Source organism: Cyprinodon tularosa, unplaced genomic scaffold (assembly GCF_016077235.1).
Source record: "Cyprinodon tularosa strain WSP-4 unplaced genomic scaffold, ASM1607723v1 ctg154, whole genome shotgun sequence".
NCBI lineage: Eukaryota > Metazoa > Chordata > Actinopteri > Cyprinodontiformes > Cyprinodontidae > Cyprinodon > Cyprinodon tularosa.
Window position 1 is genome coordinate 1,672,417 of NW_024038375.1, and position 27,921 is coordinate 1,700,337.

General features: G+C 39.1%; 1 protein-coding gene across 2 annotated transcripts; it reads left to right on the forward strand.

Annotated features, from left to right (window-relative positions):
- Positions 1–414: 414 nt before the first annotated feature.
- On the forward strand, positions 415–27,921 carry capzb (capping actin protein of muscle Z-line subunit beta). 2 transcript variants are annotated; one of them, XM_038279932.1, is made up of 10 exons: positions 415–657; positions 16,208–16,297; positions 17,355–17,476; positions 20,889–21,002; positions 21,082–21,223; positions 21,765–21,881; positions 21,979–22,044; positions 22,812–22,888; positions 23,168–23,269; positions 26,993–27,921. In XM_038279932.1, exons 1-9 carry the CDS (start codon positions 655–657, stop codon positions 23,259–23,261), a joined length of 825 nt encoding a protein of 274 aa, XP_038135860.1. In that variant the 5' UTR covers positions 415–654; the 3' UTR covers positions 23,262–23,269; positions 26,993–27,921. The 2 variants fall into 2 exon arrangements, with proteins under 2 accessions (XP_038135860.1, XP_038135861.1); XM_038279933.1 differs by lacking the exon at positions 23,168–23,269 and having other exon boundaries at positions 416–657.

The window sequence follows — 27,921 nt, forward strand, 5'->3', positions numbered from 1 at the left end:
GAAAATAAACTTACTTAAAAAAATGGGCCTCTTAATATACTTTTACTTTTGCCATGTGATTCCAGTACAGGGGTCAGGACCAATTTACAGGCGCATTGGCCCCTATTGGCCCCTGTCTAGTCTACCTGTAAACTATCAATGGAGACTTTTGGAGACGTTTGGTTTTCTTTCAAACTTACAGACACATGAAATTGCCATTTTACATTTTCCGACTCTTTCAGGTCAATCATTTATGTCCAATCATCCTTTCCCCCCATGTAAACACACTATAGTAGCTGTTTGGAGTGAGCATCTATCTGCCGCCCTCTGTGTCCGCATACTTGCTGCTCAGCGGCTCTTTCCATACTTGGCAATGCCTTTCTCGCTCCTTCGCTATTGGCTGCTGCGCGTAGAGCTCCTAGTGACCCGGAGGTAGAAGCGAGGCCTGCTGTTTTCTCACCACAGCCTCCTTCCTGTAGCCCGGTTGAGGAAGTGAATTTCGCTGACAGGGCTGGGTTCAGTGAGGGAGAGGCGAATAATACACCTTCCACGGGGGGAAACTAAAACAAATAAAAAGAAAAGAATAAAAGCCGAGAGGAGCCCGGTGTATCCGAACAGCGAAGCTAAGGTGTCCGGCCATTGGTGAAACAGTTCCCCGCAGAGACCGTCGCAGACATGGTAAGGGCCGTGCTAACGCTGCTGGGAAGCGGGGAAAGGGGTGATAGGATGGGCTCCTGGTTGGAGAACACAAGCTCTCTGAATTCCTGGAAGTACTGGTTGGTAACCTGAGAACAAAACACCATTGAGGTGTCTAACTCATAAAAGGTATCTGTTTAATTTGTGGCTAACGCAGCTAATTGTATATCTTCCTGCTAGTTAGCCACCTGCTAACAGCGAAGCTAGTTGCCCCGTAGGCGCAGAGTTAGCACAGGATGTTTTGGATTTGACACAAGTTTGTTAACGACAGCGGTGGAGAGTCCTAATATAGCTCTAATACAATCCCTGCAGCCTTTAAGGCAGCCCTAAATAGCAGAGCGTCGGTTTCCCTGCTGCTAAAATAAAACTGCTGGCTCTTCCTTTTCTAAACCATGACAAGCTGGTAGCTCCTCTACTAGAGTTCCCTGCTTTTAAGCTAATTTAAACGTCTGTTTCCTAGTAAAAATGCAGCCCAGTTTATAACCTGTGACCAACCAATTGCCCCTTTTGGTAGTTACATTTTAGGCAGATACATTAATCTAACTCTTAACTTAATATTGTATTCAGAGTTAAGCAGGAATTCATTAAATGCAGCCCTGGTTAAACATGGGATTGTTGAGATATACAAATAGACATTAAGACAGACATTAAGCATTAATTAAGAAGAAGTTGTAGCCCAATTAAAGTTAAAATTTGGATCCCTCTGACAGGCAGTGTCAGCATTTTTGTTCTCACACAACTAAACAGTCCTTACAGTTAACACAACAAAAACAAAACCTCAATACAGTTAAAAACAGTAAAAAAAATCAGTAGGATCTATAAAAAGATAAGAATTGCATCTATCAAGAATGATTAAATACAGGTTAGATGGGACCTTTTGACTGTTTTTCTTTAAAAAAAAAAAAAACACTAATCAGTCCATCTACTAAAGTTTTTTAATTGGCCATTTTGGTGAGTGTCTTTACTTTCACACAATTTAAAGGTTAGGGACATTTGCTTTAACACTGAATCTGGAAAACTTTTATAATTTCTAAATATCTATTGATATTTTCCTTTTTTTATGTATAACAAGGTGTAGAAAATTTAATCTGGTTCAATCTGCAGGTTAACCTTAAAATAAATCTGAAATCATGTATGAAATGGAAAGATCTAAGCTTTGAACTCCTTGAATACATAGTTGTATTTTTTGCCAGATTTGTGGTAAACTATGTGTGAATCATGTGTTTATGCTTCTCTTTAACCACACCTTATACTTCTGACTCCAAACCTTTTTAGATCTTTTCCATGCTGTGGAGTCTGAATCTTCCAACCCTTTATTAAGAAATATGAAAAGCCAAAAGGCAACAAGGTCTCTGGATCTTTTAAACCAGAAATGTCAAACTAGTTCCAAAAAGCGCCAAGTGGCTGCAGGTTTCCTTTCCAACCAACCAATAGCAAACCAGACTCCAGTCATCTCATCAAGTGAGTCCAGTCTTTACTTGATGAGACGAATGGAGTCTGGTGTGCTATTGCTTACTGGAAAGAAAACCTGCAGCCACACAGCCTTTTCTGGAACCACTTTGACATTCCTGTTTTAAACATTCTACATTTGGGGTGCTCAAGTCCAGTCCTCAAAAGTAACTTTTCGATTACATTCACACTGCAGGCCTCGATGCTAAATACCTATTTTTTTTGTGAAATCCGATTTTTTTTTTTTGTGTGTGTGTGTGTGTGTGTGTTGTTCACATTTTCAAATATATGCGACTAGTATGTTATCTCCTGTGTAAACTGAATTCATACAGCTTAAGTGTCCCGCATGCGCAGTAGAGGACCCAATGACGTCACAAGCCAGTGTGCTTCTTGTTTACGGAAGTAAACATGGATGTAGTGCTGCAGTGCATCTAGCAATCTTTCCAAACCTTAAAACCTCTATCTTTTCAAGATGGTAAAAAAAAAATTACTGCTCTCCGCATCATCATCCTACATGGTTTTTGTTTTTCTTGCCGCTTCTGTGTAGCAAGAAGCAGAATAGTGACCTATGTTGGTTATAAATCGCGTTTAGGTTGGATGAATGCGACCTGGCCGTTCACACACACCGCATTTGAAAAGATCAGATTCGTATCGGTTTCAGGACCACATAGCCAAGTAGCATGGGTTGGATTGGAAAAAGTCGGATCTGTGTTGTTCAGATTACCATGAAAAGATCAGATTCAGGTCGCATCTGGGGAAAAAAATCTTGGGTCACTTCAGGTTACAGTGTGAATGTAGCCTTAGATGCATCCCTTCTCTTAGCACACCTGAATCTAAAGGTTTAATCCCCTTATTTAGCTCAGCAGAGGCATGTTAATGAGCCACTCATTTGATTCAGATGTGTCAAAAATGGGGTTCATCAAAAAGCTTCAGGATGGGCTTGCAGGTGGCGCATTGGTTAGTGCGCATGACCCGTGTACGGAGTCCTTAGTCCTTGACATGCCCGACCCGGGTTCGAATCTGGCCTGTGGTCCTTTGCCGCATGTCTCTCCCCCTCTCTCATACCCACTTTCCTGTCAGCCTACTTTCAGAAAAACGAGCCACTAGTGCCGTAAAAACTCAAAAAAAAAAAAAAAGCTGGGGACTGGACTTGAGCACCCCGGTAAACCTACTGCATGGAACTCTGATGAAAACACTTGTAAAAGAAATGTTCATGTCCATTTGCCGGTAAATGGTTGACTGGTCACACAAGGGTTTTTGCTAAGATCTAAGCCAGAACATGCTTAATTTAATACATCGTTTATTTCCAAAACAGCAATGTAGAATTGTGTACTTGTTTTGTATGAACCAACTTCTTTTGTTTTTCATTTATGAATTTCCCGAGTTTATTTTTCACATCATACGATATTTACACGTTTTATACTGTGTTTCTGTTAGTTTAAAAAGCACTTACACACAAACATAAAGAGAACAGCGTCCTTTTTGTATTTCCCAATATAGAAGCGTAACCTTTCTGTAATTTGTAATGTTGGGTCTTGGTAAACAACCCAACTGAAAAATACTCCTTAGGCTCAGATCTTTATTCTAGTCACAATGGTCAATTTAAGTTATTCAAAATTAAAAATATATATAAAAAAAGAATTACAGTTAATATTTTATTTTTCAGCAAGTAGGACTTTAAAATAAACCTCACTACTTTTGTTTTACATCACTGGTGTATGGAAGACATTGCCATAAGAGAGATAACATGCTAGCCCTTTCTTTTCATTGTTTTTAAATGGCAGAGGAAAAGTTTTCTGATAAAACCACAAACAAAGTAGTGTAAATAAAGGTGTTAAAGATGAGTCTATATATGACACAAATATGTGGTAATTCAGGTCTTTTTGCCCATACCAAACCTTCATGTAACGCCCAGCTTGTGGATTTTTTCAAACAAAAGTACCCCCTCTTTAGTACATCAGTGTAAACTAAACGCTGCTGTGCATGAGAGAAGAGCAGCTGGTATTTCTCCAGAGTCACCCTCTCTCCTTGGTCTCACCTCATCCATCCTACTCCGCCCTGACCTCGGGGGTTGTCTGCTGGTCTGATCAGTGTTTACAACATGACAGCAGTACTGGTAAATGCAGTGCTGAGGAATGCAGGTGTCATGTGAAGCAGACAGTCTCCTCAGGTGAGGGATTTTGGCAAGGATGGAGGCGACCTTAGAGGAGAGGCGTAGTGTGGGAAACTGTTGTGTTCAGTAAGCCTGAAGGAAATCTTTATACAGTGAGATCAGATAATGGAGTGATTAAGTTGGCTTTCTTAGCTTTCTTAACTTCAGGTCAAAAGATGTAGACTGATGTACTCTCTTTCCAAGTACAAAAGTTGAAAAGGTGATTGTTGATGTCTTTCCTTTAACATTTCATAATGGTCTTCGTTGAATCCTTTTCTTCACAATTGAAAGTTTCTGATACTTAAAATTAAGCTTTATCATTGTTGCAGGTAGTATATTGATTAATTGTAATTTATTCAAGTATGACCCAAGTCAAGGTTACCAGACATGTACACCAATGTGTGATAATTTTACTGATAAAGATATACTATGTATCAAATAAAAACTTGTGAAGCTGCTGTCACAAATTTTAGTACATCCTACCTCCTACACTTTCCCCACAATTTCATGCTGTGGCTGCTCTGCTCTTCAATCTCATGACCTGCTCACTGCCGGCTTCCGTAGAATCGTGAGCGCGCATGGGGGCGCTATTAGGAAATCCTATACACTACTGTTTAGGCTCTAAAACGTTCTAAATCACTTCGTTTCGAGTAAATTCTGGATGCTACCCACTCAGGACACTTGGATTACATTGGACGAGCAGTATGGAGGAATATTGAAACGTTTTTGTGGACTTTTATGGACCTTTCTGTCTCGGGCGCCATAGACCTCCATTATTTGAATGTCAGCAGACAGCAAGAAGCCTCCCAGATCTCCAGATGCATTTGAGATATCAAAAAAGTACTCCAGAGTTTTGTTCAGCATGGGGGTGAGTAGAAAATGAAGGCTAATCATGTTTTGGGTGTACTATTCCTTTAAAGGTTTGGGTTGGATTGTTTAAACTATTGCTTTGCAATGGAATTAAAGTGTCTAACCAAGCGCTATGAGTGACTTAAATGGACAACTTGCACTTGCTATAGTCTTAAGTCATCCCTGATATCTTTTTTGTTTTGCTGTCATGCAGGAAAGTTGTGCTCCTTTCATGCTTATGACCTTACCCAGATATTTGCTTGGCCAGGGTTGTGTGTGAAAAAAACAGAAACAATTTAGTGGTTGAAACTGACAGGGCAATTTACCAGATCAAGAGCTAATATACATTAGACATGAATACGTATAACACCTGTTTGGGCGCTCTCTTGCACATCAACATCACCGCCATATTGAATGTGACAAAGAGTAACACAATGGAGAGACAGCCAATCAGAAAGGATGCCTCATTCCTGCGCTGGATGGAAATGTACAGACCGTTTTACAGTGCAAACCAAATCTGCCAGCATTACCTGTCACTGATAAGAATGAATAAATATGCATAATATTATCTTCCTGTCCTTTAAAGGGCTCATTATGCTTGACACATGGACATTCTGCACGGAAAATGAGCCGTCCCTCACAGGGTCTGCAGCATTTATACTTTCCCCTATTCCGGCCACCTCCATTGGGAGGCGTGTTCAGCACAAGCTGTAAGCTGACACCACCACAGTAAATGAGGAAGTAGAAAACACAGCCGCTTACTACTTAATAAAAGACTCTTCATGCACTTAAGGAGACAAAGTAATTTATTTCCTGGAGTTTTCCCACAATGTGTTGATAGTGGTAATATTTATGGGCTAAATCATGCAAAATCCTGTCTAGATGTTTACATTTGCGAACCCTCGCCAGCAGGAGCTGCTGTTTGCAGATCTGTGCGGAACCATCTGCGTAGTAACGCATTTTGAGATTCCCTATAACAGAGTCCTGCACAGGTCTGATTTAGCTAAACTGTATCCGCCTGCACCTGTAGAGTTCACTACGAAGACCCGACCCGTTACCTGTAATTATCTCTATTTAAAACCCGGCTTCGACAACACGGACCCAAAAGTAATAAAGTGCGACCGGACCCATGATTAAGAAGTGCACACACAACCATTTATGAATACGGAGGCACTCACAGATTCAAAGCAGTAAATTAGCCGAAGTAGGAAGGTTTGGCTCGTCCCTTAAAAAAATATTGTTACCTGGATTTTCTTGAATCAATGTATTTTTTTAAAATATAGAATTAATAAATAAGAAAATATAAGTTTCATTCATGCAGTAACTCTCTGTATGATACCTTCTCGCATGTTGTTCATTTATACCCGTGCTTGCATCTGTGAAATAATATGGGTTGTTTTTTTTCCTACCCGTAGCTGTTCGTATCCAGTGGGTACCCATATAAAATATACATCTAACCCGCCCGGGACAGGGCTGCCCTATACTCAATAAAAATACTGTCTATGAGTCTAACATCTGATCTGCCTCAGCCGACATGATGGAAGCACTAAATTATATGTTCGGAATGAGTTTGTGTGTTTAAAATGAAATGAAATAAATGTAACTTTATTGATCTCACAATGGAGAAATTAACTCTGCATTTAACCCATCCCCTTTAGGGAGCAGTGGGCTGCCACTGTGCAGCGCCCGGAGAGGAATCGGGGATGAAGGGTCTTTGCTCAGAGACCCAGAGTGGCAGTCTGTGGGAGTGGGTTTCCAAATTACAATCGAGACTACTGCTACATTTTGCATTAACTTTTTTTGCTTACCTGTGTGTTTCATATTAGAAGAGTCTGATGGAAAAACAGTTAATTAGAATAAACTTGCAACATTTCACAGGAAATTGAAATTGGTGGTCTTCATTCTAGCAGCATTCATGAACAGATACAGTCTTCCCAATGTTCCTACCGGTACTGGTCATGCTGGATTTCGATAATCACTTAAGAAACGCAGGGAGCGATTCTCACAAAGTAGACAGTTTTCCACAAACAGGATTGTTGACATAACTTTGAGTCTAAACTAGTCTAGCCTCTTACCAAAGCATCTAAAAGTATCTAAGACCCACATTCAGCCTTGTCTAGCAGGTGCTCTGCTGGGGCAAATACTTTTTAAAGTAAGTAAATAACAATCAGCACTCATGATACATATTAGAATGGATGTAATAGGACATTTATTTTTTCTGACTACAATGGCATGATCTATCAATCATACCAGCTAACATGATAAAGTCACTTAAACTTGCCTGATTAAAACATTTAAAATGCAGTCCATCGCAGATCTGGAGTCCACACTAGCTGCTAACTCTACTTCCTGGTCATTACAGCCTAGCATAACATCAGTGTATGACAACATAAAGCGTTGCGTTGCCTTGTTAATTCACTCAAATGGATGGCAAAACATCCAATCACTTTTGTACTCCCTTTTTTATAGTTAGTTGAAATTTTGTATCTTTTAATATCTTTGTATCTTTTAATAGAAACACAGCTACAGCTGGTAACTTTTTTTAATCAATCAAGCATGCCAGTTATTAGTAGCGGCTCAAAAAATCATAAAAATGAAGGAACTCCTCTCTGACCGCGCAAATTGAAATAGTATTCTAGCTGATGAATCCGCTAAATCTTCTTCATTAGTTTACATAACGCCCATAGCAACTGTAATAACCGAAGTGATTTTATGCTATTGCCAATCAGCCGTTTGATATATAGGCCGTTTCTCAATCTGCGTTCTTGAGTGTTCTCGTGTGCTCGTGACACGTCATCAGCATCAGCCCGAGCACTGTTCCAATTGCGGAGAACACCAGACCGAGAACGTACCAAATCCCCAGATGTTGTTCTCGCCCCGCCCACTTTAACGAGTATGCATCAGAGCAGACTTGTCCGTTCTTGAGATTGACAGCTGTCCCAGCATGCACTGCGACATTATACTTTAAAGCGTCACTATATGGTCCATTTACCGATTTAATGCGTAATTAAAAAGAAGATTTCTGAAGTTGAGAGGACCACGGCAACCAGCGGAGCTCCAAAGCTAACGACAGCCGGAGCTAACCGCAGCCCGTCTATAGCAGCCCTCTCTCTGACGGTGATTTTTTATTTATTTATTTTTTTTTGGCGAAACGTTCATTTGATTTGTGTTTACCTGACTGTGATCATTATTATTCCCCACTAAATGTAAAAAGTCATAATTTATTATTATCTAGAGACTATTAATAACAGGAGGTGAAATGCAGCTCTTGACGAGCTGAGCGTATGATGACGTCACGAGTACGCTTCTGTTCCAATTGACCAAGATTTATGCTGCGTGCTCGCGTTCTCGCCAAGTCCAGACTTTCCTGTGTTATCCATAGACCGGACTTGATGAGAACGGACTCGCGTTCTTGTCATTGAGAAACGGCACTAGAGTCTGCCTCATATAATTGGGGTACAAGAACCTGCTAAAAGTTCTGCTAAAAATAAAAGTCTATGTTGTGATTTTAGTCTTTTTAAATACATTTTAGTTGCTCAAGGGGTTTTTCCCAACCAGCTGGTTTTTATCTCTACCAAAAGTGTTTTTTTTTTCTCATCTGCATGAGAAATACTTCAAAACCACAGTTGGAATGAGGTTGGTGCATGACCTGCAGCCTACATTACCATTATCAAGACACAGTATAGCGGGCATTAGTGCAGCCTGTGTAAACACTTAAAGAAACATCACTAGTTCTGTTATCTTCCACATCAGTCAGACGATAATGAGAATATTTCCAGTAAAACAAGTGCTTTATCAGTGGAATTTTACTAATGTCATGTATGCTTTAGTTGCCCAAGAGAGTTATAAAACTTTATAAATAGAAGTAAGGTGATGAAACTCAGGGTAATATTATTTAAATATGGAAAGCACTTTGTTAAGTGTTAAGTTGTTAGCCACACCCTGTTAGTGAGCTCTCAGCAGCTTATTTTACTTTTTGGCTCGTGGTAAATGCACCGCCAGCATGGAGCCTAAGGCTTCAACAACACTGGCCTTTCTTTCTCACCTGAGTTTGCTACTTCATGCATTAAAGAAATAATCGATAAAAAAAAAGAAAAAAAGTGTTGTTTTTAATAAACTATTACCTGTAAAGCTTTAACTGTTATGCTTTTAATATTAAGTTATACCCCCCCCCCTTTTTTTTTTCATCCTGGAAAACCAAACTCACCTTTCCAAACAATATATTCCCAGTTTATACAGTGCCTCATGTAATTTTATTAACTGAAAATAAAGAACAATGGTCTTAAGTTGCTGGCTGCTAGTGCTAATGGCAAAAGATGCTGGATCCAATTTGGCATCTGATGTGACAGAAAATTGATGGGTGATCTTTTCTATCAGAGTATTTTGAAGTCAATCTGGCTATGCAGGCCGCTGGAGATTCCTTTGACCAACTGTCCAACCAAGGCAAGCAAAAAAGCATTTTTAGAAAAAGCAAATGCCCATGGTATTGGCTCAAAAGAACAGAAAAAAATGTGAAGTGAAATGGTGTTCTCATTTGAGTTCCAATTACAGTTTTGCTTTTACTCAGCCTATGTTTGCTGTGATGAGTTCCTAAAGCCCTTGGTCAGAGGCTGTAAGTTCTAAAGAAATCTAGGGCCTACTCTCCTGTATCATTTAGATGCATCCCTGCTCCAGCACAACTGAATGATTCCAATAACCTCCTTGGTTCCATATTAAGTTTTGCAAAAGTTGTTCACCCCTCTATTCATGTCAGTTGTAAAGCAACAATACCTAAAACATTCAAAAGGGGAACTGAGGACTAGGGTTAGTGCTCTAAGATAACTGGACATTTGTTAGCCTCTATGTAAACTACACCTACCTGGATCAGAAGTTGATGGAAGATTTCCCAACTTAAGCTTTCGGAAAACCTTGTCCTACTCATTTTAATTGAAGTAGAAAAGCTTTATTATAAAATATATATAAGAAACTTACTGGCCCTCCTGCTGTGAGTGGTTGACATTATTATGGGAATCGGTCTAAATGGTTTAGCCAAAAATCTAAATTGTGATTATCTTTTTATTTTTTTCAACAAATATTGCATTTTTTTTTCTTCATTTTCCTTTGCACTAACCACAACCATGTTTCACTCCTGGGACCATTGTTGAAAACTTTACTTCAACTAGTGTTTAGAGAAGTGCTTACTTCCTCTCACATACATGGATCTGTGTAGTAGCTCCAGCTGTCGTTCCTTCTGTTTAGCAGCTAACACCTAAGTATATTACTGTCACCAAAAAGGCTGCAGCCAGAAAGGCACTTAGTTTTGTTAAATGTAACATTAACAAAATCAAGTGTCTTTCCAGCTATAAAAATAGCATATATTTTGAAAATGAGACTAATTGCACAGCCATAGAAGCAAGAATGGTTGTTTTTTAAAACCATGGAGTTTTGCAGGATATTTCTTAATGAGTTGAAATCTTCAGCAATTTGGCCAAGCAAACCTGTTTTTGCAGAAACAGCCACCGCTGTCTGCCTTCTTGGGAATGTGGGCACTTGTTGGACCCAAAAGGTCTGCCTACATTTCTGAATCCTGCATGTTCAATGACAGATAGGGGTTTAAAGCTCATAAGGATAAATAGAGCAACTTTGCAGCAATATGTTTAGCCTTCCTGTTATCTGTTGAAGTTGTCTCAGTTTTGCTTTGTAAAAATTCCAGGTAGATCCAGGTACAGGTTTCAACATGCTGTACAGATAAGCTTCCTTTCAATTAGCTTCTGACTTTTTAGTTTCTCCTTAGGTTTTCCTTTTAAACTTATGTGAAACTCATGAAAAATGAGAATTTAATGTCTTCCTTTTGCAATAAGAGTGCAATGGAGGTAAAATTATTTTTTTTTATTCTTACTCACTGAAACTGCCTGTTTCCAATGAATAGTAGAATATTCTGTGCATCTCTACTTTATTGTGTGGTTTTATCCCAACATGACTCAAACATTCTGCCAAATACTGTAAAGATGGCAACATCTAATGCAATATGTCTGCCTCAGTAGAACTTTCTTTGATATTGCCTTTAAATTCAATTCAATTCAGTTTATTTATATAGCGCCAAATTCACAACACGTCATCTCAAGGCACTTTACAGTTCAACCAGATCATACAGTCAAATTGATACAAAGTTTTCTATCTGAGGAAAACCAGTTGATTGCATCAACTCATTGACTCAAATACAATCCCCCACACTAAGCATGCTTGTAGCGACAGTGGAGAGGAAAAACTCCCTTTTAACAGGAAGAAACCTCCAGCAGAACCAGGCTCAGTGTGAGCGGCCATCTGCCGAGGCCGACTGGGGTTCAAGGAGACAGAAGCAGAGATACAAAAAGCAGCTGTAAAAGGTGGCCCCATCCAGAAAACACGCAGCCAGGCAGACGAGCTCCAAGGCAGCTCCCATGCCAGAGGACGAAGAGAGCACATCCACTCAGTCACGGTCAGAGAAACAGGACCACACTGGAAAACAGGCCAATCTCCAACATCTATAAACAAGGGTGTTGATAGAAGCAGCACAGCTGATGTTTCTTTCCAGGATGACGTCACAGCCAAACAGGAACAGACGAGGCAAAGCTACTCTGAGGAAAAGCAGAGAGAGCAGAAGGTTAGAGATTGAACTAACAGATTCTGCAGAATAGGAGAACAGAGAGAGAATGAAGCAGAATGATGAAATGGGGGTCCCTATGTCCTCCAAAAGTCTAAGCCTATAGCAGCATAACTATAGAGATAGCTCAGGATAACCTGAGCCACCCTAACTATAAGCTTTATCAAAAAGGAAAGTTTTAAGCCTAGTCATTAGGGTCATTAGGGTTTCCTGCTCGGTCATATTGTGCATATTCCTCACAGATTGGCTGTTACATGGCCTGTTTTTTTTTGTTTTTTTTTACATTAAAGACTGTAAAGGTTTATCTAAATATTATTTATGGTGCTCTAAATCAGTTTGGAGTAAACTATAAATATGAGGAAGTGGTGACATTTTATTTGAAGTGTGCTGCAACCTTGTGGGATGTTTTTCCAAATGCAATCTGTAATGGTGTGTTCGCACCGGAGGCGGTGGCTCTGGTAAATGCAGTGTATTCACATAGAGTTCCTATATTAGCCATGCGGTGAAAAGCAGGGAAGCGACCGGCGGTGAACTCCACACGGTGAGAGCGTTCACTGCTCCGCTCTCACCTAGTACTACTAGATAGAGTTGAGGTGTTGTCAAACAGCAGCACAGCATGGAGATATCGGAGCACTGATTGCTGAAGGTGAAACAAGCTAAACTTTTCTATGAAATCATGACGTGACACGGCTAGATAATTTTATTTCAATTAGAAGCTTAATGGGGTTGACCTCTGGGTAACTTAATAATCTTTAACATCTCTGAAACAACAGCACCATATGTAGTTTTCTTCCCATTTATTTATTTATATTTTCATTTTTCCAAATGACCACAACCATCCAGTCTATTTGCTGAGTACTTTTCACATTAGTGGGGTTTCAGCTTCACTCAGCTGAAGCTCCTCCTATTTGATGATGTGTTACAGAGTGTAAACACAGTGCATCCTAATTGCAGAGAGGTGAACCACCTGTGGGGCTTGCAGAAATCCCTGTCTCTACCGCATGTAGTATATACACACCATAATGCTGTACAGCTCTGCTTGTGCAATGGTTTATCTGTAAAATAATGTTTTTTATTGATCACATCTTAACTTGCAGGCTAATCATGGAGAGGTTTTGAGAAATGCATAGATTTATAAGTGGTTTGTCTTTTTTGAGTTGAAGCTGTTATTATCCTACTCATTTACTAGAGATACACCAATTGATCGGTAACTGATTGCAGTCCCCCTATAGCGCCCAATCGGTGTTGATTGGAGTTCTAAAGATTGTTCGAAGGAGGCAGATGAGACTATGTTTATTACAGCAAACTTCCACCAGGGCATGCATGCTGTTCTGTCCATGCTTGTGCATAAGATAGAAAAGCTCGACAGATAGAAAAGCCACACTTTTTGAGTTCTCTCTGAGCTTTACTTAGTAGTCACTGTAAAACTGCAAAAGACATAATGCAAAAATGCACAAATTTGACCCCTAGCTCAGTGCTAACTTCTCTATTGAAAAACCCTTATAGGAAGATGCTAACGGTTAGCATTTTCCAAAAAACATGTTTAAACAAGTTAACCTAAAGATGACCTCAGTATTCATTTATAAAGCAACAGATCATAGATATTATTCACAGGCAAATGTTTTCCTGACCATATGATGCTGATTAAGAAAATTAATTGTTTAGTTTCATTCCATAGCCTGAAGTAACTACAGAAACACTAAAGTACAAAATAATACTGCAGCAATAACTGTTATTACTTGTGATTGTCCTAAGCTCAGTGTTAGTACAGAACCCAGGTCTCCACAATCCATTTTTATTCTAAAAGTTATTTCCTTTTTCCACTGATAAAATAAGGTTTATAATTTACAAATTGTATTAATTTGGTGCATACAGGCCAAACCTGTAAAAAATGACCAGCCTTGTGGTGCTCTATCTACACATGTTACATGCTAAGCATGCACGTGAAGGAGTAGTTTGAGCGTCTGTATGAATTAAAGCTGCTCGTACGAGTAGTGTGTGTGTGTATGTGTGTGGTCTTCTCACAGAATAATGATGTATAGCAAAAAAAGAATAAAAAATACCTCAAGGGATAAAATAAAACAGCTTTTTTAATTGCCCTCATTTGTCTAGATTGTTTTCTTAATCTTCCATTTTTATTTAAAAAAAATGGCTCTCTTCTGCCTTCGTTAACTAAAACAGTGGTCAGGTCATGATACTTTCTCATCTCCTAATATTTATATTTAATCATGCAATGTACATGCAACAACAGTATTGAAGAATTTACGGATTCAATGCTGTGATCATTGATTGACAATGTTTGTTTCTGCCAATCCCAATTTTATCAGTCGGCTCCCAAAATCCTGATAGGCGCATATCTATCTTCTAACGCACTGCATTCCTTACCTGGGACGTCCTGCAGGTTAGCACTTTCTTTGAAGATCAGTGGATTGCTTTCATATTTTCCATTGAAGTCTTCTACAATAAAATAGATTTGTTTCACTTAAAAAAGGACCATTGTGACATTCTATGTTTAATGAGCTCTAGGAACAGTTTCTGTGCGATAACTGCTGCTATTGCATTTAATTATTGTCTTCGTTTCACACACATGAATGCTCCTGCTAAACCTGAGCCCCTGTTTTCATAGACGTTTTTATCTACAGATAATTAGTTGTTCTGAGGTTTTGGTTTACAGAAGCTATTATTGTTATTGCTTGTAGAAGTAGCACAGGTAGACACCATCCATCCATTCATTCTGCATTTAGTCAGTTTGTATAAAAAGGAATAATGCATGTGATTATGATTCGACATTGTATTTGCATGTACTCTGTACTCATTACACCTAGGATGAATTTTTTTTTGCTAAAAATCAAAATTGCTATTTTCAACCAGATTTCAATTTTATTTCAATTTTTTTTTCTTTTTTTACTAAGAGTAAGCATGTACACGTTTCCATCAGGGTTTTCAGTTTATTTACAAATTGTGCTCCTCTTTTGGGCTTTTCTGGATTAAACTAAGAAAGAAACGTGAAAAACGTCCCAAATTCTAAGGTTGATGAAACCTTTGAAAGGCGACATCATGTTGTCTGGTAGTACAGTAGCTACCCATCATATTGGCTTGTCTCATGAGCTTAATTGATCATCTCTCTTCTATTCCCTAAATTATACAACATTTTTAGCTTTACATTAGGGTAGCTGTGTCGTGTCGAATGCTCAGTTTGTGTCTGTGATGCGAGAAACAGGGGTTTGAGTTAGGGATGTAAATCACATCCATCATGGCGATTTGATTTAGTATCGATTTCCTGACCCAACGATTCGATTATTTTCGATACTCAAGAATATACTACGATTCAATTAATCAGTAGATTTTATTATTTTTTTTACACCTTACAGGCTAAACAAAGTTTCAAGTTTGAAATAAATCAATGAAAGCTGTAATATCGTTATGCATTGTTTTTTAGAAACAACAGCAAATAGCAGAAGTAGAAAAGTTGCATCAAAAAAATACTGTAAAAATACTGCACATAATCAGTGCAATGAGTGCAATGCAATACCTCGGCTCCAGACGTCCCCGCCCCCTCCACAGACGCTCCGCTGCTCCTCTCCCAAATTGTAGCTGACCGCAAACAGTGCCGCAGACAGGAGGCCGGTTTGTTTTGTCTTTATGACCAAAATTGCGGAAAACAACTCGTGAAGTTTGACCCGCTAGAAGAGCGAGGTGTGCGAGAACGCTGGGACCATTTTTCAACCTGGATATCCGCCCTTTTTGGCCCTCATGTCCCTCCGTTGTCAGACTAAACTCGCCCCAACTTCCTCGCCTCCTTGGCCGTATCTAGACCTACAGGGTATAGCACAGACCACGCTTCAATATTCAGCATAATTTAAAAATGTCTGTGTCAAGCTCACTGCAACACACTGCTGTAAGAGTATGACCAGGAAGCGAGGTAGGAGGGCAAAATAGGTTTAGTGCCACCGCAGCACGGGAGGGAGAATTACACCCAGGAGCAAATGGATAAACATAGACCGGAAGAAAAACATGAATCGATACTCTTGCGGACGTGTCGATGCATCGGATCCTCGACTGTTGGATCGATGCATCGATACAAAACGATTATTATTTACACCCCTAGTTTGAGTTCAGATTGCAGCAGAAATGGCATTAGGAGTAAAACTTCAACCAAGTCTGGGCTGCTTGTGATGACTTGCTGTTGTAGTCCCTAAAGGAAGCATGTGAAAGTCCTCTCTCACAGTCACATGACATGTTAATGTTCTGTAAAAAAAAAAAAAAAAAAAAATAAAATGCTTATTTTTGCAAAATATACTACTGGTTATTTTGTGAGTTGTATAGATTTGTAGAAACCAGGTGATTGTTAAAGAAAGAAATCCTGTTTGCTAGTTTATTAGTCCATAGAAGAATCTCAGTTTGCTGATAATTTGGCCCGGAGTTCTCAGTGTTTCTATGTGTCGTCTTTTGTGTTTCAGAATGATCAACAGTTGGACTGTGCTCTGGACCTGATGAGGCGTCTGCCTCCTCAGCAGATCGAGAAGAACCTCAGTGACCTCATCGACCTGGTTAGTTTCTTTCTTTACAAGCTACTCTGGCCGCTCGTTGCATTAAAAATTTGCAGAGTTTGCCGTTTGCTTTTAATTAAATGTATTTTATTTATATTTTGCAAGAAAGACAATTTCTGCTCACTAACATGATTTACTTTTTAATTTAGCCTCTAAAAGAGCAGTACTTTGACTTTGCTCCTTGTAATGTAGCAGAGTGTAAATAACCGCATCAGTTAAACAAGAAGTGTTTTTTTTTTCTTTTTGTTTAATTTAATAGAATTTCCTCTTCAACCTGTAAAACTTTGATTAGACATCAGTGAACTAACATTTCCTTCATGTTTTTCCACTACATGCATTTCTTTTCAGCCTCACCCCCCACCTGCCTCCCTTTTCTCTCACCTCTAACCCGTCTCCCCATGGACACCTGCTCTTTTCATTCCCAGCGATCACTATGTCCGGTTATTAGTGATCATTATCTCAGCTGTCAATCATGGCCGCTGCCAACTTGGCTCTGCCACAGCTGAAACTCTTTCCTGCCACCTTAAATCAGGTCTCCTGTTCCAGATTATACCACATCCCTCATCTTTTCCTCTCAGATCAGCCTTTCATTTACCTTCCACACTTTATTTCGAGTTCAGACTCGTTTCTTTTCTCTTGGCCCGTCTGGGCAGCCAGGTGCGTTTATGTGTGAGAGTGTCTGTTTGTGGGTATGGGGGCTTTTTCAGGGTAACAGGGCCGCCATTGTGTTCTGATGCTGGAGTGTGAAAGGAGTGGGGGAGGCTACATGTCAGTCTGTGAGAACTAATTTGTACCCCTTTATCCTTAAGATATTATATTTCCCACTTACATTTTATTCTGGGTGGAGCTGGAATGTGATAAATTAGAGCTTGAAAGTATCAATTACCCTTACCTCCATGTTTAGTTTTCAGTATGTTCTTCTTTTTTGTGAAAGGCCTTTTAACATCCTGGCTTTACCCTCAGATCACATCATGTACATTTAATTAGGTCTTTGATGATATTGATTGTTGAACTAAACATTGTTCTGATGAGAGCTATTGCCTGTGTGTGGGTGTAGGTCCCCAGTCTGTGCGAGGACCTCCTCTCCTCAGTGGACCAGCCCCTGAAGATCGCCCGTGACAAAGTGGTGGGGAAAGACTACCTGCTCTGTGATTACAATCGAGACGGCGACTCTTACAGGTGCAGTATACATAATGACATAAGGAGCAATTACAATAGATTACAGAGATAGAAAATGTCAAGAGGTTTTGCCAATATGGTTTAGCCAGATGTTGGATACTGAGCTGCCCTATTCCTCTTTTCTATAATGTCTGTCATTCCTTTTAATCTTCCACTGTTGGTCCATATTTGTGTGAGCTCAATATGAAAAGCAGTGCTTTGTTTGATATCCTGTCTGCTACAGGCTGTGTTCTCAGACCTTCTCATAATATTAGATGCAGGTCCAGCCCCAACCATGACACACTCAGCCACATGCATGACATACCTTTCTTGCTCCTTAGCCGGTTTCTGCCTTGTGGGACCATCGACACCATCTGAACCAAATATTTTCATCTTGATCTCAGACCGAAGAACATGGTTCCAATCATCCTTTGTCTGCTTGTCTTCAGCACATTGACTGAGAACTTTCTTTATGCATCATCATTGGAGGAGTCTTCCTGATTGAGCAAGTGTAGCACCATGTAGACCAACTTCTTTGGTGAACCATGGTGAAGTGGAACCTGTCCTGTTAAACAGTTGTATGATCACAGCCCAATGTCTTCAAACTACAACTGTTTTCAAAACTACAACAAAAAACAGTATAAAGTGAGAAATTTTTTTTTTGTCTTGGTGTGGGTACTCTTTTTCTTGGTTTGTTTGGTCATAACTCCAACACTGATGTGTGTAAAGCGTTTTTTTTTCTCTTACTACTTTTCCACTGGGTATGTGTTTTACTACTCCCTGTGTTTTCAGAGAATGCTGTTCTAGTATTTACATGTATAAATGCCTGCAGCGCTTACCATCCAGAGAGTCCCTCTCAGCATCCAATGTACTACTAACTCAACCTATAATCATCCATCTTTTTGAGTCAGGTGTGTGAGGTGTAGGGAAATGCCAAAAACATTTAGGGTGGTGGGTCGCGAGGACGAAGAACAAAAACCATTCATCTTCTTTCAGGGTGTCTTGACCTGGCTTGATTAAAGACTCAATCAGTGACTCAACCAACGACAGTGGGATTTAGAGTTGCGGTTCTGTTTTAGAATTGGTTCTAGAAGCTGTTTAATCTGTAGTGGTTTTTAAAGCGCCCTGTCTTTATCAGGCCTTCCTTTCCCTTTGTTTCTGTGGCTCTGGGTGGAAGTAGCTTTAGGAGCTTCTTGGTCACACGGTGTCATGAGGCGTGTTTCCATTAGGGCTGAACAATTAATCGCATTTTCAATATAATCGCGATTGAAAAAAATGCAATTTCCAAATCGCGGACCTCTGCAATTTTTGGCTATGTAACAATTAGTGAATCAGACGCGTTCTTTAGGTGTCAGTAAAATGTTTAAAGTGGATTTGCCTCCACATGGAAGGGAAGACAGTTGCAGCAGTGAGATAATCTAATTTTATTACTTGTTTTAGAGTTTATATATTCATACATAGCACTAAGTACCAGTTAATCAGTTTAATACATAGACTGGTTTGTTTGTTGCACTTTGGACTTCATGTTCAACAAGGACTGATGTCCAAATCAGTTAAAAGCTGTTCTCTTGAATAATATTCTGATTAATAAAAACATTAAAAGTTCTTGATTTAAATAGTTCTTGTTTACAATTGTCTTTATTTAGAGGCCATTTTTGTAGCTTGTGGTTATGTAGAGAAAAGTCAAAATTAAATAGCAATTTTGGTTGAAATATATCGTAGGCAGAACATGATCATTAATTAGGACACAGCGTGTCTTTTAGCACTTAATCTGCACAGCGATGATTGATTTGTTGTTTGTATATGTTTAAAAAAAGACATGATCAATTAAACTGGGGGAAAAAAAATGCATTAAATCGCAATATAAAGAAAAAAAATTGCAATTAGATTATTTTCCAAAATCGTTCAGCCCTAGTTTCCATCAGCTTTCTCTAATACGGATTAAGAAGTATCACATCAGAAAAAGCTTAATAAAACCTGATAAATTTGAAGAAAAAAATAGCAAAAAAGTTATTTATATTTAGTTATATATATTTAAAAGTTATTTTTTGGTTCAGGTTTGATGTAGCAAACTTTTACCTCACATGACTGAGCAGCTGTTTCTGCTGTCGGCGTCTTCCTGGATGTTCCTCTTATACATGTAAACATGGCTGTAAGAAGCGTTTCTATTACTGACATGTTAACGTAAGAACAATTTGCCTGAAAGCAACACATTCATTAAAACTTTCCTCCATTACTGATCTGTGGTCTGTGCTAGATCGCAGCCTCTACTTCCTGTTTACTTCAGCCATGTGGGACTGTAATGTATGATGACATTGCACTTTGTGTCACTTTGTTAATTTGCTTCAGGACAAATGAAAACTGCAAAGTCAACTTTCCTTATATTTAACTTTTAAAAGTTGGCTAGAAATTCACATTTCAGTTTGATGTAAACATGGCTATAGTGAACCTGCAGTGACAAGTAGGGGAGGGTGTGTGAGTGACACAAACCTAACACACCGCTTCCTCTATCGCACTCCACAGTCACATGTCACCTGGGAGGGAAAAAAAGGCTAATTGGCACAAACTGAATATTCTCACTTGGGACTCTGTTCCTTTGTAGCCAGCTTTTTCTAGACATCGTCTTCTGTTATTTTGAATGGTAAGCTTGCAGTCTTAAAAGCTATCTTTCTAAGGGTCACAACTTCAGTAACGTCCCATGAAAAGATATAATAAATCTATTATGGAATATCTAAAAAAAAAAATAGTGGTTTACACACTATTTTGAGGTAATAATTGAGGTGACTCTGAAGAAGCCTAATCTGTTGAAGCTAAAACTTTGTGCAACCCAGTATCAGAGTAAAAAAGAAATTTACATTTTTATTTAACCAGAATTGATCCTGTTCTTTTTATGAAGACTTAGAAAATTAGCACATGATAACCCCACTCCAAAGGATGAACATGTGAATGTTCTGTTGAGTTGATGACAGCTCACTCTGCCTTTATACAGCATTGAAATGTGATAGTTAGAAAGTAGATCCTATGTTATGATTTGGGAGATAATTGGCGTTGTTTAAATACTATTAAACTAAAGGGAAAAAATATCTGCATCAACAGCACAGCTTGACCCTGTTGATGTTTTTACCCTAAGTTTCGTTGCCAGGGAGAAGTTCCTTTTCCTCCTACAGGAGAGTAAAACTAAGTCCCAGCAGCTACATTAGCATGGTTAAAAATAGCTTGGTTTTCTGTTTGCATTGCAGATTTTGGTTGTCACTGCTCCTGACAGCTGTGTTATTGACAAGAATATTTGAAATGTCTCTTTCTCATAAAACCTGAAGCTATAGAAACTTTTTATAGCAGTTTCACATTAGATTTGGTATTTATATTATTTTTGTGGTATGTAGATGCAAATCTGCTTTTAGACAAAACGCTAAGCTGATTTCTCATCCATCAGATCACCGTGGAGTAATAAGTATGAACCTCCCATTGAAGATGGTGCAATGCCCTCGGCTCGGTTGAGGAAACTGGAAGTGGAAGCGAACAATGCCTTTGATCAGTACAGAGACCTGTGAGTATCAGAGAGGTTAGTAATTAAAGATCAGTGCTGCCTCCTTGTGACCATTCTATTATTTACCTGTAATATCCAGGTACTTCGAGGGAGGTGTGTCCTCCGTGTACCTCTGGGACTTGGATCATGGCTTTGCAGGAGTTATTCTCATTAAAAAAGCTGGAGATGGATCCAAGAAGATTAAGGGATGCTGGGACTCTATTCATGTGGTGGAGGTGCAGGTGAGATAACACTGTCTGCAGCCTTTTGAAACACTGGTTGCGCTTACTTTGTAATTTATTCGATTAAGTCTTTTTGGTTCTAGTAGAAGGGATTTTTGGGAAATATATATTCCATACAACATGGTAATACCATTACAAAGAAAGATACAAAGAAGATAGTAGCTGCAAAAACACTTGTTTATTGTTATTAATAAATACTAGATTTAGATATTCCAAACCTTTTAAAGTAATTTTTAAAAGCTTTTGTCTAATTTTCAATAATTTGTTGCATCTTTGCACTTCTCTTGATTTTGCCAATTTCATGTTCTCATATATCACTTGGATACTCTAACCTGATTTAATTAATGAGCTATGATGCTCAGATCAGTGAACACATCATGGTAACGGAAATGGGGAAAAAAATCTGATGTTACTTCTCTGCGAGTAATAATTTGAATATATGTTGTTGTTTTTTTTACCTGAGACAGTAGGATATCTTTGAATTGCACTAGCAACTGTTAAATCCATTCCTACAATGGGCTGTTCATTGTCTTGCCTGCAGGAAAAGCCCAGCGGTCGCACTGCTCACTATAAACTCACCTCGACTGTCATGCTGTGGCTCCAGACGACCAAGACAGGCTCTGGTACCATGAACCTGGGCGGCAGCCTTACAAGACAGGTACGACACTGCTACAGTATTCCAGACGGTTTGATCGCTGACACCTTTTTATTCAGTCGGGATGAATGAGCAGTTTTCTTTTTAAATATTTCAACAGATGGAGAAAGACGAGACGGTTGGAGAGTCCTCACCTCACATTGCTAACATCGGCCGCCTTGTTGAAGTTAGTTAACTTGATTTTCATTCAAATCTTGTTTGAGACAAAAAGGCAAAAGAGTTTTCTTCTACATGAGCAAAGATGGGTAGAGTAGCCAACAATGGTCCTTAAGTAAGAATACCTCTACAAAGTATTTAGTCCTTACAGTATATTAACCTGAATCCTATATTTTGTGTTAGGTTGACCATATATAAAGACCTAACACTCGCAGTGGCATAAACATTAACTCTGCGTATTTATCTGGAGCATCTTTGTTTAAAACAGGCTTGTTTGTTAGTTGGATGGAATAGCCGAAAAATGTTATTCAACCAAGAGAAGAAACTTTTCGAATGGTAAATGGCCTGTACTTATATAGCGCTTTTTCAAGTCGGAGGACTGACCAAAGTGCTTTACACTAATATGGCATAATCTAATCCTATCACCAGTGCCACAGTTGGCCAACTGTTGGTTTATTTAACTTTAAGCCACAGTTGAGAATCCCACACCAACAACAAGTGGGTACACACACAATGCTGTGGATTCTTCTTCGCTGATAGAAGGCAGCCTTCCATCGAAACTAGAAATAAAAAATAAACGATTCCAGTAGAATTGAAAGGCTAGAACCAGTTCTGTGAAATTATTGATGCCCGGAGCTAACTTTGAAACTAGACTAAAGGATCTAAACGTATCACTTGTTTTACTTCTGTTATAATTGAAAGTATCTCATGATTTAAAAAAGCTACAAACCTCAGTCATGCATTGGCATGTAATTGGCTGTTTTTGTGCTGTTTCAGGATATGGAGAACAAGATTCGTTCCACACTGAATGAAATCTACTTTGGGAAGACCAAGGATATCGTTAACGGCCTAAGGTACGACCACGCCAGTTGTCCTTATGACTTGATACACTTTTTTTCAGCTCCAGCAGTCTGCAGCTCTGGTACAACTATTGTATCACTTCCACAGCGAGCTGCTGAACATCGGATCATTTGCCATTGCTTTGTGTTTATGCGTTATACTTAATGACTTTATCTGCAGTGCAATGATTCCATCCTCAAACTCTCCCAGCAGACCTGTTTTCTGGCTTTAAAGCCCTTTTCTTATCCGCCACCTTTCCTCTCCTCTCCCACTGCCTCTCCTCTGTGCTCCAGATCTATCGAGTCTTTGCCCGATAATCAAAAGTACCGGCAGCTCCAGAGGGAGCTGTCGCAGGTCCTCACTCAGCGTCAGATCTTCATTGACTAGGGTCCGAGGTACACCCCTGGCATGGCCAAGTGTTTCTGTGTGAAACTAATTGACGATTGACTCAACCTGCAGCGTGAGGTGAAGTCCTAACTGTAAAACAACAGCCAATCAGGAAACTTTGACAGACCTCTTTTGCCAGGATTGTTTAGAACAGAGAAACTAAAATATTCCTACCAGACAGCACCCTTTATCTCTAAATAAATAGCCATTGTTTTTCTCCTTGGCACTGCTGCCATTACAACAGACTTGCATGCCTAGCATACGGTGATCAAGACAAAAAAGATTTGTGAGGCATGTTGTGAAAGCACGTCTAACAGATGGTCTCGGTAACACACTAACCGTGCTGGAGTGTTAAATGAATCAATCTGTGGTTCCTCATGTAACATCAATGTGTTTTTAGTCATACTGACGAACTTAGTCTGGCCAAACAAACCAACCTGACTGAAATGAAGAATTTTCAGAGGTTTCATTCCAGTAAATAATTAGGAAGGACAGATTCTACATAAAGATGTCCCCAGTGTGATGACATGTAACCCCAGCAGTGTTATGTTCTTCACTGTTCTTTGCGTGTACTGTGGAGTTCACGTGTTTAATGCACACATCATGGCTTTTATTTTTACAGGTGCTGGTCATAAAATTAGAATATCATGAAAAAGTAGATTGATTTCAGTAATTCCATTTAAAAAGTGAAACTTGTATATTATATTCATACATTACATACAAACTCATATATTTCAGATGTTTATTTTGTTTAATTTTGATGATTACAAATGACAACAAATGAAAATCTCAAATTCATCATATCAGAAAATTAGAATATTGTGAAAAGGTTCAGAATTGATGGCCCCTGGTGCCACACTCTAATCAGCTAATTAACTCAAACCACCTGCAAAAGCCTTTAAAAGGTCTTTCAGTCTAGTTCTATAGGCTACACAATCATGGGGAAGACTGCTGACTTGACAGTTGTCCAAAAGACGACCATCGACACCTTGCACAAGGAGGGCAAGACACAAAAGGTCATCGCTAAAGAGGCTGGCTGTTCACAGAGCTCAGTGTCCAAGCACATTAATAGAGAGGCGAAGGGAAGGAAAAGATGTGGTCGAAAAAAGTGTACAAGCAAGAGAGATAACCGCACCCTGGAGAGGATTGTGAAACAAAACCCCTTCAAAAATGTGGGGGAGATTCACAAAGAGTGGACTGCAGATGGAGTGAGTGCTTCAAGAACCACCACACACAGACGTATGAAAGACATGGGTTTCTGCTGTCGCATTCCTTGTGTCAAGCCACTCTTGAACCACAGACAGCGTCAGAAGCGTCTAAAGAGAAACAGGACTGGACTGCTGGTGAGTGGTCCAAAGTCATGTTCTCTGATGAAAGTAAATTTTGCATTTCCTTTGGAAATCAAGGTCCCAGAGTCTGGAGGAAAAGAAGAGAGGCACTTCATCCACGTTGCTTGAAGTCCAGTGTAAAGTTTCCACAGTCAGTGATGGTTTGGGGTGCCATGTCATCTGCTGGTGTTGGTCCATTGTGTTTTCTGAGGTCCAGGGTCAACGCAGCCACATACCAGGAAGTTTTAGAGCACTTCATGCTTCCTGCAGCTGACCAACTTTTTGGAGATGCAGATTTCATTTTCCAACAGGACTTGGCACCTGCACACAGTGCCAAAGCTACCAGTACCTGGTTGAAGGACCATGGTATCCCTGTTCTTAATTGGCCAGCAAACTCTCCTGACCTTAACCCCATAGAAAATCTATGGGGTATTGTGAAGAAGAAGATGCAATACACCAGACCCAACAATTCAGAAGAGCTAAAAGCCACTATTAGAGCAACCTGGGCTATCATAACACCTGAGCAGTGCCACAGACTGATCGACTCCATGCCACGCCGCATTGCTGCAGTAATACAGGCCAAAGGAGGCCCAACTAAATACTGAGTGCTGTACATGCTCATACTTTTCATGTTCATACTTTTCAGTTGGCCAACATTTCTATAAATCCTTTGTTTTTATTGGTCTTCAGTAATATTCTAATTTTCTGATATGATGAATTTGAGATTTTCATTTGTTGTCATTTGTAATCATCAAAATTAAACAAAATAAACATCTGAAATATATGAGTTTGGATGTAATGTATGAATATAATATACAAGTTTCACTTTTTAAATGGAATTACTGAAATCAATCTACTTTTTCATGATATTCTAATTTTATGACCAGCACCTGTATATTTGTCGGCTTTAGTTGAAGCATTTCAGCCATTTTTTCACATGTTGCAACAAACTTTTTAGTGCATTTGAAAAAAAAAAACAATTAAACCTGCACAGCCTATGAAATCAGTCACTGCATTTTGCTTTTTCATTGTGATGCGATGGCCATGCTTAAAAATCTGCAGGCCAGCAATGTTTGTTGGATGGGCTTCGGTTTATATTAATATTGGCTGTGATGTTAAATCTCAGAGCGGACCTTTATTATGCAATTAAAACTTATTAGTGGACTTTTTTTAATGGATATCATCAAATTGTTAAATATCCCGCTTAAGTTCTTCTGATGTCCTACCGCTTCATCTAATCTGCAAAGTTAAACCTCTACATACAGGGTAGAATAAATGCATACAGCTACGCTAATATTTAGTTAGATTATTTTTAATAAGTTTTAATTCACATCAACAAGTTACATATTCAGAATCAATATTTGACAAAATTCATCCTTTATTCTGTTGTCTTTGTCTACACATCTAGCTGTTAAGAACATTCTAGATATTTTCAGTAGAATATCCTTTATCAATTGTATCAAGGTCTGATCAGCTGTATCCAAGAATCAAACCCATATATGACAGAGGGTTTGGCAGTTTGTTCTTTTCCAATCTTCAACCCACTTCTTGCAGTCCCTCAGTATGACATTCCCAACACCATGCTTAACAGTTGGAACAGTGGTCTTTATATGGACTCCTTTAATCATGATTTCCATCTATCGGCTCAGCCATTTTGACTGCATGTAGATGAGGGTACATTTCATTCGTCTTAAAGGTATTAAAGATCCCAGACAAAAAGCAGGTTTGTGCATCCATGTTGCTGAGGGACACTCTGCACTGGAAAAATGATCTAGAAATAAGTAAAAATGTCTTAAATTAAGTGTATTCACCCTTAATTTGAGTAGGTAAATGAGATAGTTTCCCAATTTAATGAGTATTTTTACTCAAGAATAAGATAATTGGATACTATGCACTTGAAATAAGACAAGGCAGTTGTGTTTTCTTATTTGAAGTGTAAATTGTCTTGTTCCATTTGCAAAGTGTGTCTTTACCTCCTCAATCTAGAAATAAATGCACTTATTTTAAGGGAAAAGGACTTATCTAGATTTTGATTTTTTTTTCCAGTGTGCCCCTTTCTACATAAGATCTAAATATAAGTCTGAATCTAAAGTTTTGAAAATTACAATAAATTTAAAGATGTGAATCCATTCCACAGGTTCAAAATTTTGTCAATATGTGATCCTTAACCCTGTAAAAGATAAACCAGTAAAACAGAAGTAAAACATGTTTGAATACACCTCTACATACTCCATATCCCCACCCTTCCTTTAGAGGAGTAGTTGGATTATAACTAACCTTTATTTTCCTACCTAACTTGCACACTGAGCATGTCTGCGTTATGGAGGAACTCGTCTCTCCTAATGTTTAGATGGGTTATTTTTGCTGATGCTGACACCCTCTCCTCTCTTCCTTTCTGCACAGGAGTGTTCAGAGTCAGGCTGACAAGAAGCAGCAGGCGGCTCTGAATGCAGACTTAATGGAGGCACTCAAACGCAAACACAACGGCTAGAGAAGCTACTGTCGGTTCTCCTCTCACCCTCTGTCCATGTCATCTCTGCCATCTTCTCAGTTACTTTTTGCCCCCCCCAATACCAGTTTTCAGTGCTGCACTCTTATTTGTTGAAAACAAAAAGGAAAAATGCTTTGCTTTTTATGTTTTTTTTTTTTGTTTGTTTTTTTGTCTTATGTTTCTGTGAATCTCATCTGCCATGAAGCCATTCAGTCATGCTCCGTCTCTCTGTCTCCCATCTTATGATGATAGTATTACCACGGTTAACAATAATCCAGAGTGTGAGGATTCCTTGTAAAAAATTATCCATGGTTTGAAAAAAACAACAAACAAAGTGACTCTGGACACAGACTGAGCTGTAGTTGCTGTAAGTTTGGCGGTGGTATCTTTATACTCATCGGATTCACCTCCTGCACCTATTTTGTCTACGACTCTTCCCCCGATATATTTGTATAGAATTATAACTGTCAACATATATCTATCAGCCTTCCAAGGGATGTAAACATGAGGGCGGCCTTTCTTTCTGCACATCCAGTACACTTAGTTTGACTCTTTCTGCATGCGTGTGAGCCTGTGTGGAAGCAATGGAGATGGACTGTTATAACACCCCACACCTACATGCACAGAGAAAACATGACAGTTTCCTACCCCTTGGTTTAGTTCCTCTCTCTCTCTCTCTCTTTCCATCTACTGATTTTTGTTGGGGGTCACAGTTTCTTTGTCTCAGTGGAAACATTTGTTTCCATTTTGGAGGGGAATCTTTAGGGTTTTTTTTTTTTGTAAAGCTTATGATTCATATTGTATTAGAGCCTCCAGCAACAATAAAAACTGTAAAAGCTAA

Excerpts from the sequence above, each read along its gene's own strand:
- capzb (XM_038279932.1), top strand. Across the intron at positions 21,224-21,764 it reads TTCATGTGGTGGAGGTGCAG|GAAAAGCCCAGCGGTCGCAC; the intron begins GTGAGATAACAC and ends TCTTGCCTGCAG. Across the intron at positions 22,889-23,167 it reads GATATCGTTAACGGCCTAAG|ATCTATCGAGTCTTTGCCCG; the intron begins GTACGACCACGC and ends TCTGTGCTCCAG.